At 37.2% G+C, this 17,681-nt stretch overlaps 1 protein-coding gene across 10 annotated transcripts in view; it reads left to right on the top strand.

Moving 5' to 3' along the window:
* EVI5 (ecotropic viral integration site 5) overlaps positions 1-17,681 on the top strand; it is an 82,878-nt gene that overhangs the window by 42,808 nt on the left and 22,389 nt on the right. For 7 of the 10 annotated variants that reach the window (XM_037403753.1, XM_037403752.1, XM_037403744.1 and 4 more), the window contains 2 exons: positions 3,842-3,937; positions 16,901-16,996. In XM_037403753.1, coding sequence (XP_037259650.1) covers positions 3,842-3,937; positions 16,901-16,996 — 192 coding nt within the window. Of the gene's footprint in view, positions 1-3,841; positions 3,938-7,803; positions 7,875-16,900; positions 16,997-17,681 lie in introns of all 10 variants that reach the window. The other 3 variants (XM_037403749.1, XM_037403750.1, XM_037403751.1) reach the window with 1 other exon arrangement.

Genomic DNA, 17,681 nt, shown 5'->3' with positions numbered 1-17,681 from the left:
CATACCCAAAAGACTGCATTAGCTGCAATTCCATCAAAGGCTTCTGTGGTCTGTATGAATCAACAGTGTAGTTGGAGTGGTTTATCATTGGCACTTAACCTGGAAATGAAATGACATCCTTATTAATATGCATAGTTTTGCTATAATATCACACTTCTCTGTTTTTATAGCTTTTCATTTCTTCTTCTTATTTCTTTTCTCTAAGCTAATGCATAAATTCTACCAATTGGTTTTTGTTTACTGTAATCACTGGTTTCCCAAGTGCTGTTTTTTAAATGCTGACATTATTCTTACTAATTTTTTTAAATTCACAGTCTTGGTGATATATTTTTTCACATAACCCATAACTTTTTTGTTTGATTGGGTTTTTTTGATACTGAAGGTCCTTGTTAATCCTTAAGAGATTGAGAGCGTGTAGTCAATATTCAGAAGTTATGTTGACTATAAAAAGAATAATGTGTCTTTAACCTGACTAATGAGTTAATACACATGACTCTTCTCACTGGCATAATTTGCTTAGAAAGTTAAACTCTAACATGGGTTAGAGAAAAGTGTCACAGTAATAGACAGAGCACCAGTCATTTTTTTAGAGATTCTCAAAAAGTAGCAGTAGTCAATAGCCAGTGAAGTTAGCGGTGCAGACATACACTAACATTAGATTCTGAAACTTGTTTTGCAGTCATTGGTAGGAAAAAGATTACAGTTTACATTGTAACATGTCTTCCAAGTTGATGTTTATGATATAAAATGAAGCGTTACCGATTTGATGCACATTACCTGGAGTTGTACTGTTTGACTGTGAGCTAGACTGCGACTTCTTGTCATGAAGCTTAGTACAATACCATATAGACCTCCTGTGCTGTTTGAATACACAAGGGTTTTTGCTAAATGTATTGAAAGATGCTCAAATTTAACTTAATGGAAATGACCTTTATTCAGTGTAGTTTCCCCTCATATTCCCTTTTCCCTCTACCTCTGATATTTGTCATGAGCTGTCATTGTGACTTTATTTTTCTAATAATTTACACAAGCAATTCAGCAATGTTTTACAGATTTAATAAGAATGTCATGTCATTAAAAAAGTTAAGCCATATTAAACAATATGTGCAAGTTTTAAGTGTTCTCCCACCCCTTAAATGGGGCATAACTTGGTATTGAGGCGTAACTTCCTATTGCTGTTTCAAACTTATGAAAACCTTTTAAATTTCAAACTGTAACTATATAATAATATATACAGTTAAGTGAAAAATGAGAGGATATAAAAAGCCATTGTCCTTTGACAGTTGATTTGTAAGGACTGTCATTCTGTTTCCTGTCCCTTGCTCTCCAAACTACTGGAAGGATGGGGTTTGCCTTAATCAAGGGTTCATGTCAAATGCTTTCACTTTCTCTTGTTATAGAACTGACCATTTTAGGTTCCTGTCTCCCCACCTCTGTACCTCAATAAATGAAAGGAATTCCTGGCTTGGGATTGTTTTAAGGTTATTTCACTGTGTGAGGAAAATGAGATTGTAATGCTGAGGTGAATTGAAAGAAGGAAAAAAAAAAAAAAAAAAAAAAGCTGAAGCTTAAAGTAGAAAGAGAAACATTGTTATACTTGCCAAGCCAAAAGCTTGCAACATAGTGGTTTGGGTTTTGGGTTGTTGTTTTTTTTTGTACTAACTAGGTGTACAAGAAACCAGGGTGTCCTGTGTTACTATGTCAGGCATATGTTGCAAGTGTGAAGGGCTAGCCTCCAGCAGTAACAGCAGGCTTGTCATGCCTGCATTTCTTCCAGTAGTTTCAGTGCCTGTAACTTTACTAAATAGTGTTGCTACTAACTTGCATTTGGCTTGAAATGCAGATAATAGGAGGTTAGGTTGAATTAAGACAGTACTGCTGTGTAAAATACTGAAATAAAGCTATTTCATATGTTACTGATGCAACATCTTTGTATTCAAAACCGATGAAGAAAGCTTCAGTAACTTTCAGGTAATGACACAGAGCAATACAGACAAATGTAAAGTTTTTGTAGCTTTAAATATTTTTAAAGGTTATAGTTTGTATCTTCTTAAATCTAGCAAGTTTGTTATTCCTGTTTCCTAGAAACTGGTGTGTTTTGGTTTTTTCTTCCTATTGTTTCCAGTCATCTGAAATCATGCTCTGGTTTTGTTTCTGTCACTACATCTTGGCTAAGTAGCAGTATTTCTACTTGAAGAGGTGTATAAAAAAAATTTAGTTTTTCAGCTCCCCAATTGTTTTTTCTATGTGGAAAGAATTGGTACATTCTTTCTGGTGCTTGTATTTTCCTTTAAAGAATAGCTTAAAATACATAAGCAGAAATTAAATTTTTTGTAGCAAGTTGCATCTCATACCACCTATACAGCAACTGTTTTCTGTCACTGGTGTGTACTGTTACATGTTTCCCTTTTTATAGGACTACTACTTGTACAGCAAGGACTGAATTTCAGATTGTTTCTTGAAACACAGCACTGATCTTCCTAATCGGTTTTGCTAAAGAATTTATAACATAAGATTTATGTCCCCCACCACTTTCTTTCCTACTATATCAACTTCTGCAGTAATTATTGAGAACATGCTCTGTTTCAGAGGTAAAGCACCAGTGCCATCTAAAGCAGCACTATTGACTCATCTCAGACACCAAGCTAAGCCAGCCTGTCCTTTAGCTTTCAGTTAAATACATGCAATCCTGTGGACTTGTGGGTTCAGCTTCATTCAAGCAATCTTGCAGCAGAATTTAGCAATAATGGCTAAACTTTGGCTAGCACATGATGGATTCCTCTGAAATGGACTCCGCTGATTACAGATGCTGTTAATTGGATCCTGTAGATATATCTTCGTTACAGGAATCTTTTTTTTTAAAACAAACAGCATGTTTTCAAGTAGCTATTATAGATAAGCTTTGGCATGTTCAATTCAGTCTCAACCAAACTGTCTAATGAAGCATGGTTAAGTACTGACAGTCTGAAGCACGCCTTAAAATAACTGAAATACTGGAACTGATTTGCAGTAACTGCAGTTTGCAGAGTTACACCAGTCTGCTGTAGAAGTAGGTGTACCGGAGCCTAGCGTGGCTCTTCTACAGAATTATTTGCACTCCTGCTGAAAGTATTGCTCACTTAGTATCTATTGCTGTTTTCTCACTGTGGTTGTATCAAGCTGCTGACAATATAAAATTGTTTTGTCTCTGAAGTTGTGAGGACTTGCCTCATAAAACAGAAATAAGGAAATTGTCTACCATTTATAGGCAAACTTACAGGTTAAACTTACACCAGGAGTCTGATCGTAGGTTAAAAGCATTAGAATTTTTTTCTAAACTGTCTTGCAAATCTCTGTTGTATACTGTGACTAAGATAGCTGGACTTAAATGAAGTTGGGAATATCTGTGCTTTTGTGTTTGTTTTTTTTAATTATTTTTTGGTTTTAGACAAACAGAATGAGAACTAGTTGTTGTGTAGCTTTGTTTCTTTATATATAAAGTCAAAAGTTGAAGCATGAGCTGTTTCCTGATGTTGATATTTTTTCTTAATTTACAATATAACATTTCTGGATGCAAGAGAACTGTTTCCTGGACCTGGAAATTGATAACAGCACATTTTCAAAACTACACAGATTATTATTTTTTTTAATTATTGTAGTTTAGAATTGATATTAAATGATTACACAGTTCTATGGGTTAAAATTAAATTTTGTTCTTCAGAATACACCTTATCAATAGGTATGGTAGTTCACACAGCAGTGTATTAAGTTTTCTTTACTTAATGATTTTGGGTAAAAGTAGTGCAGAGTCTTTAATCAACTGAAACTGATAGTATTAGCTTCAATCTAGTGCTTCTTTCAGAGTAAAGAAGAAGTGATGGCAGTACGGCTCCGTGAGGCAGACCGCATCGCAGCTGTGGCCGAACTCCAACAGCATATTGCTGAATTAGAAATCCAGGTAACAAGTGATGACACTAGATGTGTAACTTGACACTGATTACTTTTTGGACTTTGTGGGTTTTTCCTTCCTCTACCTTCTACTTTCTTTCCTTATTAACCTACTGCTTTGCAGAGTGGGATAATACTATATTGCTATATGCGCCTCCTTTATAAGCCAAGGCCTTAAATAAATCTTACAGACGTACTTGTGAGCCATTAATAATTACTTGTGTACAAGTACCAGCCACAGGCAACACTTAAGCTCCAACTCCTGTATTTGTTTTGTCTTGTAATAGGTAATTCTTACAAATTAATAGATTGAAAACATCCTCTGTCCAAAAAAAATGCACACATCTTGATTCCAACAACAATTCTTTTCTGTGCTTAGTCTTCTGCTGTGACCAGTATTGGAGGATTTGTCGTAAAACTCTTACTCCGTTTATGTAAGTCTTAAATCAGAGATGTTTTTCACTGCTACCATGTCACTGTAGGATCTGAAGATGCATCCTTTGGCCTCTGTACTGTTCCTTATGGTTTCAGTTCCTTTTGGAACTTTCACTGTCCCATGAACTCACTGCTCCCTTGATGAGAAAACCAGAAATGAATTTTTTATGTTTTCCTGGCCCTGAGAAATCACTATGTCTTACTGTCATCTGTCGTTGCTATACTTACATACTTACTCCTGTCTAAATTCTGCTGTGGCTATTTGCAAAGCTTTTCTTGGTTATTATTCGTAAGTTACAATCTAGTTACTCTCTAGTTCACGGTTTTTTTAAACTGGTATGGCCAATGGCTGTCTTCCCTCTGAAATTTTTCCTTCAGGTTGGTGATTTTCTGTATTGTGTCAAAGTCGCTTTTTCCCTAGGATATCTCAACTACTTGCATCTCTTTCATCTCTTCATATATGGAATGTACAAACAAATTTAATGGAGCTTGCATAAAGAATTTTCACTTTGAATATTTTTCCACTAGTGCAGCAGGCACTACGTTTATTAAAAGATAAAGCAATCATTTCTTTTAATCACGTAATGCTTAGATAATGTTGTGATCAGTACATTAGAAATACTCAGATAAGTACAGTAAGCTTTGCGTATGAATCATTTATCATCTAGTAAGATAATGAGAGCAGCTGAGTTTAGGTCAGTCTATTCATGTGTTAGCATTTTACTTAAAAAAAAAAAAAGGAAAAAAAAAAAAAAAGACAGTTTAAAGGTTACTTCAAACATGGTGATTTTTGTGAGAAGCCAGTACTCATTTTGCATTATTTTGATTTAGCACAGACTTTAAATGCCATCCTACTAACATTGTTTGATAGGGGTTTCCCAAAAAGTACTCTAGTCTTCATTTTATGCAGTGAAGAAATGGTGAATCCCATAATGATCAGTTAGGTGTTTGGGGTTTTTTTCTGACAGTGGTCACCCAATTAGAATTGTGTTCATTTTTAATGTAAATACATCTGATTTGGCTTTCGTTGTTTGACTGATCAGATCATCAGTGTTCAGATCGTTTTATAGCGCTCTCTGCTATTTCCCTTTCCATATTTCTGCTTAAGCTACAGGTGCCAGAATTGCATGCAGATGGTTATAAAATCTTGTCATGAGAGAGGTAAAGAAGTTAAGTGCAGGAATGTAATCTTATTTCATGACCCTGGCTAATATATCCAAAGATTACGTTAGCCCTGTTTTGCCATGATATTGCACTGTCTCCATGTTTGGTTGTTTATCTACATCAGCTCTCCTTCCTTTTCACAATTGCTGCTTTGCATGATGCAATCTTTAGTTATGTTTTTCCGTTTTTCTCATCTTCTAGATGGCCTTGGGTTTTATTTCCTACTACAGTACATTTCAAGTTTTAATCTTTTTGGTGGTCTTAGATGATCACCTGTTAATGATTTCTTGATCTGTAGTGTCTTAGTAAGATTCTTGATTTTCTGCACAAATGAAAATGGCTGTGTTTTCTTTGTACGCAGCCTGGAGTATGAAGTTATTCTGTAGCTGTGGCTCATGTTTCTAATTTAATGGGTTTGCCCTGTTACTCCTTTGGTGAACTATTGATCTCAAACTTACACTAGTCTGAAATACAACATCTTCAGTTGTGAAATACAGGTTTTGAGTGTTAACTGTGTAAAGACATTTAAAACAAATTATTTAGTAGAAATAAGTTCCTCTACTGTCAATTTACTTCTTTTTGACACTCTAGATGTGACTTGAAATGTTTTTATTGGGCTGTGACAGATACTCTTTTGTAAGATTCTGTAAGCGAACAGATATTTTTGACCAGCGTGTTTTGCCAGCAAATACAAAACTTGCGATCAAAACTTCCTTTTGGGTACCCATGCTCAAAGGCCTTCAAAACACCTGCACCAAAAAAAAGTAGTAATGGAGTTGGAAAGCCTTAACTCCCAAAGCTTGTAAACTATAAAACATGCAACTGATAACAGAGCTTAAACAAAAGCCACTTTTTAAGGAAATTGCAAACCTGGGTAGCTTCTTCCTCATTGGAGAAAGAGCTGCATCCCATGTCTTCCGTTCAGCTTGCCACTGGATTTGCTGGGACCTGATGTGGGAAGCAGAGGGCCTTTTAAGGTGGACTTGCCCTAATGACTTGAAATGCAGTATTTAATACCATAAATACATTTAGCCAATCTTGGAGCATAGGTGTCAGTCTCAAAGTAATTTTGCTTTTAACATGGAGCATCACAAATAGGTCTGCTTGTCATATTGTTTCAAAGCTGATAAAGATGAAGGGAGGAAGTTAACTTACCACATAACCACCTTCTTTTCTTTTTTTTTCTTTTTTTTGAAGGGGGGTGGTGTTTTTCTAAGAAGCTGTAGGGATTCAGTGCCAGGTCCACATGGTCCATAGCAATGTTTAACCTAAATCGTGCAGTTTTCATTTAAATGTTCATGTAGGTGTAGGCGCAAGACACTGGCGTTAAATTTGTAATGCAGAGTATCACTACTCCCACATAAGAACTGATCTGACGTTACGCACAAATGCTAGATTTAAATCACAGTTTCTGGGTCACTCTTAGTTTAGGTTAGTAATAATGACAGAGGAAGAAGGAGATAGAACTCTATCATTTAATACTAGATGTAATCTGGCAGCGAGATCTCAGTTTATTGTGATGTTAGGAAGTTATTTTTTTACATACTCTGAATGTCTTCTTACCTTGGTCAAGCATTCATTTCCTGATTCTAAGCTTTTAAACTTTTGTTTTGAAGTCCAATACATGGTGGATATTCTAGGAGTCATTCCTTAGCAAAAATAACACAAAATTGAAGTGTAACTGAAGTTTAACTTATGTTACATATACCTAAGCCCCAGAAGTGACAAATTAAACCCCTGAAGTTTGTATATAAACAAAGGCTTATTTTGTCAGTCTTTGTTTTTCCTTCTATCCTCTCCTCATTTTTTTCTCACTTGCCTTGAGAAGCAAACATGACTTGAAAGTATTTAGCAGGCTTCTGGGCTTTGAGCAGGACATTTGAGCAAATTATTAACAAATGAAGGATGGATTTTTGGATGGCTGGGCTATTTTTTGTACCCCCACAATGGGGAGAAGCTGTTCTCTTTAATGTGTTAGGCTGTACTTTCTCACAAAGGTTAGAGGTTCACATTCTATAACTAAATTACTTGTTTTGGCCAATCTACATGCGCTCTGTGATTGTTTTTGTCCTGTCCTTTTTTAAGATTTAGAGAATTGGGGCTAAGAAATGGGTAGTGTCTCCCTGTGTCTATAGTCAATTGGCAAAACCTCAGGTTTGTTTCCTTGGGGAATTGGTCTTTCTTGTTTTCAGCTGCACTGATCTGATAGCTTCAAACTGAAACAAGCAAATACTTTTAACTTCTTAATATCAGCCTTTAAAACCCTATTGCTTTTAGGTTGTGTGTGCTTTCCTAAACCTGCCAAGAAAAGCCTACCAAGCTGAGTTACACTTCTGGCCTAATAGCAGGTATTTCTTCTGATCACATATGAGCAATCCTGTTGGTGTTTGGCGATTTATTTATTTATTTATTTTTAAGGGGGGGAAAAAAAGCTTTCTCTGCAGTAGTCGAAGGAAGGACAAACTAAATGAGAATAAAAGAGGCTTTAGAGAAATTTGGGCAAGGTTAAATCAGTTACAAGCTCAAATCAATCAGCTGGCTAGAGTAAGGAGCACCAGGCCAGTGAAAGTGTAAGCAGACTGAGGAAGCAGAGCTGGGGCAGCTGCATCTCTGCTCTGCAGCTTAATCCCTCTCCCTCCATTTCTGTTCAGGCTGGCGACTTGTAGCATCCTCTTAAGATTATCCATGACTGGCTTGGGTTGAGGGAGGTACAGAGCACACTTGTGTTATAGAAAGCTGGTTTTGAGTCTGAGTAATCTCAAAGCAAAAACTATCTGTTAAGAATTCATTCTTCTCTTCATTAGGTTGATCTGGACAGGGGGTAACATCACTTCCTCCTGATCTGTTTCCTGGCAGATTCAGAGAATTTTGTCACATTTACCCTATCTCTAACCATGTCAAAGTTGCTTTGAGAACAACTGTAAAGGAAATCCATGATTGTGCTAGTTCTCTCCCCCACATTTTAAACTTTTAGCACTATTTCGTTAGAATGAAGCCTTTCTATGACCTCTGTTTAATAACTTTTCCTAGTACTGACTGTTGAGTAAAGAAATTGTTTCCATCCTTTCAAATTACAGGAAACTTTTTTTACTCTTATCAATAGTGGTGTGTGATGTTAGTGATGTGTTTTTTGAAAGTCTAGAATGAGTCACTGTAAAGTCACTGAAAGGACACTAGTTACCACATTTACCCTTCTGAATAAACTTAATTTACATTTTTAATGCAGTGTCTTTTGCCATAGAGTAAGAATTTAAAAGCCTCCCCTGAAAAGAGGCTGAGGCAGATTGTTACCAAATAAATATCTCTAAGTCAGAAAAGATCTAACCAAGGGTGTTAGGGAAATGTCCTACCCTCCAGGCATTTTTACTAAAGATGATATACACTGTTATCTAAGGAACAGCAACTGTCTGGTGTGCTTGGATTTTGGCTGCCTATAAAAACATTGGGTTTGTTTTTCTGTTTTTTTTAAGTTTGTGTTTATTAAAGTGAAAACAATCCTAGATGCCTTCCTATTATTTTAAATTACCTAATTTCTTGTTGATGTGTATTTCTTTTCCTACTGCGATCAAGAGTGTTTTAGAAAACTTTGTGCTTGTCGTCCTCTTGGGATGAAACATTTGCAACTGAAATTTAGTAATGTTGATCCTCTGTATCTGATACTTAGATTTTTACTTAGATTTTTTTCTTGGTTGTGCAGCAAAAGCAGGCCTAAGGCCTCCAGTGTGTTCCAGGTAGTTTCCAGTGATTGTTTTATTTATTTGTTATTTAAACTTTGTTGTATCGTGACTACTGTATTTGATTTTGGGGGGTTACTATACATTAATAGTTTCAGGTATTTAAGATTAGTGTTCTTTGAAGCAGTCTGTCACTGCACTCTTCTTGTGTTACCAACTGTGCATCCTGGTCCTATGCTGATTGACTTTGGAAGGTCTCCACATGCTCAATAGTTCTCAGTAGGCATCAGGTGTGTTTCTTGAGACTAGCTGCTGCTTCTTTTGAAGGTACAGAAAAGCTGTTTTTCTATTAGAAATCCAGACAAAGGAGGATTTAAGTGTGATACTATGACATGAATCTCAACTGATAAAATTTGGAGGGCAGAATTTTTCTGCATTCTAAGCAGCAAATTTTTGGGGAACAGATTTTTCTTCTCAGGAGCTATCCATGTAACTCTTAGTATGCACACAAATACAGTCACTCTAGTACTTCAAAGCAGGATGAGAGAGGTGAAAGCTTCCAAAACTCAAGGGGCCTAAGTGAGTTTTGTTTTAGCAGCTGATTTTTTTTTTGATCTGTAGGACTCACTTCCTGCTTTGCTGCCATGCTACTCCCTCTCTATACACACCTGAGGCAGAAGGTCAGATTGTGTGTTGGCAGTGTACACTGTTAAAGTACCTTTTCCTTGAGCAGAGGTGACACCTGGCAATGAGGATGTTTGTTTCCCTCATAGGGGGTTTTCTAACCCTGTTAGTGCTGGTGGTGCTGGTCTGTTGGAAGAGACCATAAGACTGGGGGGAGTTACTAATCTTCAAAAACAGTGAAATTGAGATGATGGATCTTTAATTACAATGTGACACCAGCTGGCATTACTTTTCTAAAAACCCTTCTGGGAAGAGAAGGTAGCCCTGCAGTGGTGCCAATATGCAGCAGGAGTATTCCAGGGAAATGGATGTAGAGGTTCATTCAGATATGACTGAGGATTGCTTTTAAACAAAATCTGTAGATTCAAGAGTTGGCTGGCTTTCATTATTTTGCTATTCTGATAATACTTTGCTTAATAAGATATGTCATCTAGCTTTTTCACTGTATATTAATTTTAAAATAGCTATTATTTGTCCAGAGACCAACTGTTCATTGTGTCATGACCTCCCCAAATACCACAGATTTTCTGTAACAGTGCTCCCCCTCAAAAAAAGCAAACCAACAACCCACATCCTATGTGTATAATCTTAGATTTTTTAAAACCCCCATGAAGAGAGATTACTACTTGCTTGTGCTATTTCCTTTTAAAAGGTGTGATGTTCATACCTTAAAGACTTTTGAATTGTAAGTGGAGTCTTAACATTCACTTTTGAACCAGTACAGTTGATCTGGGTGTTTTCTTCAGAAGTACAAAACTACTCAAGCGCAGTAGTACAAAACTATTCAAGCACAGTATAAAACCAATGCAGAGTGAAATGCCTGGTTCCTACTGAAGAAAATGCTGCAATAGGGAGCATTCAATTTAACTCAAGCTAAGGTACATTTTTCTTACGTCAGTAGAGCTGTCTAGTAACTTAGTGTGACCTAACCTTTAATTCTATGTGCAGTTCTGGGCCCCCCAGTTTAAGAAGGATGCGATTGGCCTTGAATGTGTCCAGAGGAGGGCAACAAGGCTGGTGAAAGGGCTGGAAGGCATGTCCTGCGAAGAGTGGCTAAGGACTTTGAGCTTGTTTAGTTTGGAGAAAAGGAGGCTGAGGGGCAACCTCATTGCTCTCTGCGGCTTCCTGAGGAGGCAGGGTAGAGAGGGAGGTGCTGATGTCTTCTCCCTGGTATCCAGTGATAGGACACGTGGGAATGGTTCATAGCGCACTAGGGGAGGTTTAGACTGGACATCAGGACATTACTGAGAAAGTGGTCAAACGCTAGAACAGACTTTCTAGAGATGTGGTCGATGCCCTGAGCCTGTCTGCGTTTGAGGCGTTTGGACAGTGTCCTTGGCACCATGCTTTAACTTGATCAGCCCTGAACTGGTCAGGCAGTTGGACTAGATCATCATTGTAGGTCACTTCCAACTGAAATACTCTATTCTGCTCTGAGGAAGTCAGATCAGTTTGCAGCCACAGCATGTGAAAATCTAATTTGATAGAAACAGAGACCCTCAAATTTTAGGGTTTTAAAAAAATTTGGAAATTAGTCAGATGCAGAATATGGAAGGGCCTTGAGCAGAGCAATCATCTCCCTTTTATCCTTGGTGGTTTTACAGAAGACCGTTTTTATATCCTTTGCCCTTGTGCACCCTTACCATTTAAGAGAGTTGAGATGGATTTGTTTTAGCTATGAAAGACTTGCCAAATGAATCCATTCTAACAGCATGTGTTTTCCAGCACATCTGTATGGCTCAACACTTGAAGCAAGAAGCTAGCAACAATAATAATAGTATTGACAAGAAAGAAGGATATCAAGAATGTCCTGAACGTGGACTCCGACCTCCCTGGCTGCTGGGATTGGACCACAGGGAGTACAGGCTTCTGCCCTTTGGGAAGTAGCCCTCTGTTCCCCGACTCAGGTTATCCTTTGATCTCAGTAGTTAAGCTTCCATCTGCCATAGCTAGTTCTTAGGCTGAGGTGGCTGAGGCCAGACAAGACTGAGTCCAGACAAGACTTATTTCTTCCTGCCTGAGCCTAGGAACCTTTTCAGCATACACTGGTGGACCCTTAGGAGTAGAAATTAATTGATCTGTTTTGTAGAGGGTTATGATGCCTGGAAGCAAAATCTTCACTAATCTGCACAGCAGCAGTGGAACAGGAAGAATGGAAAACATGCATCTTCAGATGTCCTGGTTTCGGCTGGGATGGAGTTAATTTTCCTCTTAGTAGCTGGTACAGTGCTGTGTTTTGGATTGAGTATGAGAATGACGTTGGCAGTACACTGTTTTAGCTGTTGCTAAGTAGTGTTTACTCTAAATCAAGGGCTTTTCAAGTTCCCCGTGCTCAGCCAGTGAAGGAGGTACACAAGAAGCTGGGAGGGAGCACAGCCAGGAAAGGAGACCCAAATTAGCCAAAGGGATACACCATCCCATAGAACATCATGATCAGTGTATAAACTGGGGGGAGTTGGCCAGGAGCTGCCAATTGCTGCTTGGGGACTGGCTGGGCATCGGTCAGTGGGTGGTGAAGAATTGTTTCATGCATCACTCTTTCCACACACACACCCCTGAATCTTATTCTTCTCTCTCCCTCTCCTCTTCATTACTGTTGTTGTTATATTTAATTTATTAATATTAACAATAAGTTTATTTAATTTATTTTCATTATTAAACCCATGGGTTTTACCTTTTTCTAATTCCTTCTCCCCATCCTGTGGGGTTGGGGGGTGAGGAGAGTGAGCGAGCCACTGCGTGGTGCTTAATTGTTGGCTGGGGTTAAGCCATCACACCAGAGAAGCAAATGAATAATAGAGGGCTAGTAGTTATTCCTGGAAGATTATTATCTTCAGTTGCCCTACAGTACGTCAACTAACTAAATGCAACAGCCATATCCTGCAGATAGTGGGCTGGAGATGGAATCTGCAAGAATCTGTCAGGGTTACAGTCTAAGGTCCTTACTTTTGTTCACTTCCATTCAGTACCTGTTTTATCTTCACTTTTCAGTTTGTGTCCTGCTTTCATGTCACTTGCAACCTAGCTAATTCCCTGTCCCTCTATTTCTTGGCCAAGTTTAATTCAAATTCTGAACTAAGAACAAATGGTGACTGATATCAATCTCATGTGCCTCATGACTAGATCAGTCTCAAGAGTTAGAAATTATATCTATATAATATACTATTGTATTTGAACAGAAAAATCCAAGCTGAAGCTGCTGAAGCTTTCTTAAATAAGCTACTAAATGAAATATGAACATAAAATTATCCGTGCAGTGTTCCATGTGTGTTGATAAATGTTTGCGGCCTGAGTGTGCTTGCTGTCTCTGGGGCTTTCACCAGTCACAGTGGCATATATCTGTGCTTTGGCACTAATCTAGTGTCATCTGGAATTAGGATGTACAAGTAGGAATCCAACCTGCACGGGGGCAGAGTACAGGGTTTGTTTTGCAGTGGTAGAGCTTTTCACTATCTGAAGATGCACACACATTGACAATACTCCTTAAAAGGGACTCTAGGATGATATTAAGATCACTGGATAAAAACAGTAAAAAGAGGGGTTTATGATAATCAGGAAGTAATAGATAATGTGTTGTATGATCTAGAGTAGGTTGAGAATCAAATCTAGAAATACAGAATTTTGGGGTGAAAGTATTACGTCTTTATGACAGATACCAAAAGATAGTAGGGAAACCTGGTTAATACTACATTCTGTCATGTCAAAAGGAATGGCCATATTGAAGTTTTTCCTGCCAACAATTTTTTCTTTTTGACTTCTGTGAAGCTGCTCTAATGGAAAACTAGAGTTGAAGAATATTACTATGAAATTTAGGTTGCTTACGTTAACATTTGCCCTTGGTTAACAAATACTCATCAGAAACTGGAAACTGCTGGAAAGTAATCTGAACTTAATGCAAACATGACGTGACTGGAGAGTGAAACAATTTTGCAGATCATAGTAATATTTTGTACTTGTGTGAAAATAAATATATGTATTGATGAGACATACCAGTCTCTTCTCACAGTTTCAAAGAATGTTGGGTAACTTAAAGATCACAATCTAACAGATAAAACTACTTTTTATAAAAAAATAAATGTTTTGGTTCATTTGAAATATGTAAACTTTCAGCTGTCTACTTATTCATTCTCTAAATGAGTTGATGTTGGTAAGAAATAAAAAATGTTTTAATGCTGCAGTATCTGCCTCTGCATGTTTTCCAGTGGTTTGCTACTGCATTTGTGTGTCTTTTAACTATCTAAATTGGCATGGTCAACTTAGCTTATATAAAAAAAGGAAGGGGGGGGGGGGGTAAAGAAAAAAAAAGTAGAATGTGTCTTTGCTGTTGCTCAGAGACATGAACAGCAGCTGTGAAGAAGACTCTTGAACAGGTAATGGTCAGACTTGATCTCAAAGGTCTTCTCCAAACTAAATGAGTCTATGATTCTATATCTAAAATTTCTCATATGCCATCTTTCCAATTTACCCACTGTAGACAGACTTTGTAGCTTATAGAACATGGGCTTATTTAATTAGCTAGAAATAATCTGATTTCTGTTGGGGCCAGTTAAAAGGATCAGCTTCTGACCTTTAGTGTTTTGAGTGTTGCAAGAGGAAGTTACAGCATGACTTTTTTTTTTTTTTTCCTAAAAGTGTGTTTGTAGAAAATGATATTGCAGCAATCCTTTTTTTGTGCTAAATGCATTTTTGTGAATTGTCAGCTCTATAAAATCTGTAGTTCTGAAAGGAAAACTGAAACTTATTTGCTCTTCACTAATAATGAGGATCTTGTAAGCCAGGCTTATGTCCTACATTAATCTCCAGCTGATTGGAGCTAGCATCAGTTCTTCCATGAGCAAATATACATGTCAAATCATTATGTGATATCTGCATTAAATTTTCAGTGTTATTTAGGGAATAAAAAGTAACAATAAAACACTTTAATGACAATATGTAACTCCCAATATGGTATACACTAACAGCTTTCAGGTACTTGTGCAGTGCCAAAATTAAGCTAGTAAATTTTATTGCTTCAGCTGTTAGTTTATACTGACTTAATTTGGGAATGCCTGTTCCGTGTTCTCTTGTGCACCCAGTTTGAATGTAAGCTCAGCTATTTACTACACTTTCATTTTAGAAGGGCTGTGCACCTATCTTCTGTTTGTGGTAAAACCTCGCTTTGTTCTTGCTTTTTGATGCTATAGTGGATGGTTACATATGGCATCTGTAGAAGAAGCTTAAATAGAGAAGTCAGAGTTTCAAGCAGAGGGAAAGGACTTAAGCATTTCTCCCATATATTCCTGCTACCACAAGAGATCAGTCCCTCTCATTGTCTGGAATCTTAGTTTCTGATAACAATAAAGCTTTTCCTAAACATAGAAGTAAACAGCATTATTTTTAGCCTGCACGTTCTGTTGCTTCTGTCTTGATTTCTCCAATACCAATAGTTATCCTTGTGAAGAGGTGATGGGTTTGTGGGTTGGTTCTTTTAACCTGTTTAAGACAAAAATAGTTAGTAATGTTGTTAATATTAATCATTTTTTTGTGGATTTGAGCCATAGGTTGCCTTGGAAACTACGTTCAATATGGAGTTATGCATTAAGGATCTTGTGCCCCCATGTTGCAGATTCTGTGAATTAATAGTGAATGACAAAGTTGTTCTTCAAGTAATATTATAATGCATACTTTGCTGCAAGAAAAACAAAGTCTGAAATACGAGAAATTGCTTTGAGATTGTCAGCACTGGAAGTGCTCTTCATGCAGCAAAAGGGTTTGGAAGGTGGTGTATTGTCCCTCCCCGTAATATCCTGGTACATGTTCTTTCCTGGTGTTGATACTTGAAGGACGTTTTAAAAGAACATCTCCATTAGAGCTTTTTGTCTTGTATTTTGAGGAACAGTTGACAACTTTCATTCTAAATGGTATTTGAATTCTGTTTGAACTTGCCTGTTCTTGAAATTGTTTGCTTTCTCCAAGTATAAATAAAATTTCAACTAAATGAGCTACAAGTGGAAAACCCAGATATTCCCATTATATTTGTATTTCTGTAATATATTGGTTGTATGTGATTTACAGTCAAGATGAAGATTTATGTAAAATCAAGGTGCTTCTGTCCTCTAAAGCTGCTGGCTGCTTCAGAAATTACTCAGCCAGAAAAAAACCCAAACCAATGCTACTCCTGACTTACTAGTAGCAAACCGGAAGACCAGGCTGCCTTCTCCATCCAAGGGTCATTATTTATCTCAGATCTGCCAAGTTTGATTCAGTCACATCAGGATTCCCTTTAGGGACAAGCTGAAAGTTAGTGTTGTAGGCATTCAAGTGCAGATGAAGCCTTGAGCATCTTGAAACTTAGGAGCTGTGTTTGGTTGACAAATGAGGGAAATCTCTCATTCCTCTTCATCTCTGGCTTTTTTTACTTGCTAATTTTTCTCTGTACCTCTTGCAGCACTAGTGCTAGGGGACATACCTCTTTACCTGTGCACTCTTGAATTCCTATACAATAAATACTGTAACATTTTCTATGTTACAGTTCTTTTTGTTTGTTTTTTTTAAGGGGAGAAAAAAGCTTGTCACATGTAACATTTCCCAGTGCATGTCCTACAATGCAAGGAAAGAACATGTTGTTTACTTGTCACTTGAAGACAAAGGGAAATTCCTTGTTACTAGTGGAAAGCTTTACGTTAGTGAAAGTAATGTACACTAAGATAAGTATATTTATAGTGTTCTGTAGGGATGCTTTACTAAATTGCACATGCAGCCTTCATGTACATTGGATGTGAATTCCATCTGTGAAGCTTTGTTAGTTCTTTGTGCTCCTCCACAGAATCCTGCCTGTACTATGGTCAGTATTGAGAATGTCAACTTGATCTGAGCTACTGATACCCCTAGAAACCTGATGTAACTTCAACCAGATGAAAAGTGCTGCACGGTGTCTGCAGATAGCTCCTGTTTGTGACAAAAATATGCAGACGGTTAAAAGACTTTAATATAGTATAACCATGAATAATTTGAATCTTTTTTTTTAATCAAAACAGAAAGAAGAAGGAAAAATTCAAGGGCAGCTTAATAAATCTGATTCTAACCAGTACATCAGAGAACTGAAAGATCAGATAGCTGAGCTGCATCATGAGGTAAGTGATAAAATACTGCTGTCTCTGGTCACTTGCCCCTTTTGTCCTGTCTCATTTGTAGCAGGTTTTGCTTATCTAGTAGTTATTATAGCTTCAGTACCTTTCAGTACCTGTTTTGCCAACATACATTATTTTAAATGAATGCAATAAAACTAACTCATACACATGAATCTTGTCCTTATCCTGAGATGTAAGAGAAGAAAAAATTGCTTAGTTACATGATTTGACAATAAATTAGATAAGCATTTAAATTCCGTCTTGATTTTTTCCTTAATTTCATGAGTTGATCATATTTCACCGTGGTGCATTTACTGCATTTGAAGTTGTGTGCATGAAATTAAGCCCCTTTATGTCTTTATTTGATACAACTATTAAGGCTAATATAGTTAGAAACTAAACTGCACTTGTGCAGGTAGAAGAGTCCATGTGTAAGTCTTTTTGGTTCTTGCTGTTGTGAGTAGGAATTCTATGAGGTAGTATACTGAGATTGCTCAAAAAGAAAAAGGATGCTTGCTTAATATCAGTTAACAGATTTTTAAGTTTTAAACTGCCAAAACCTTCAACCTATGAAATTTCTGTCCTCAAACTTCCTTGCTCTAATAGTTGTAGTAACTTTCTGTTAGTTAAAGATCAGAAGCTCCCGAAACCAAAATGGCTTATGTAACTGCTGTGCTCACTGTCTCAT

This window comes from Falco rusticolus, chromosome 11, assembly GCF_015220075.1.
Source record: "Falco rusticolus isolate bFalRus1 chromosome 11, bFalRus1.pri, whole genome shotgun sequence".
Taxonomy (NCBI): Eukaryota; Metazoa; Chordata; class Aves; order Falconiformes; family Falconidae; genus Falco; species Falco rusticolus.
The sequence above is the reverse complement of the archived record's forward strand: the minus strand, read 5'-3'. Positions and strand labels throughout refer to the sequence as shown.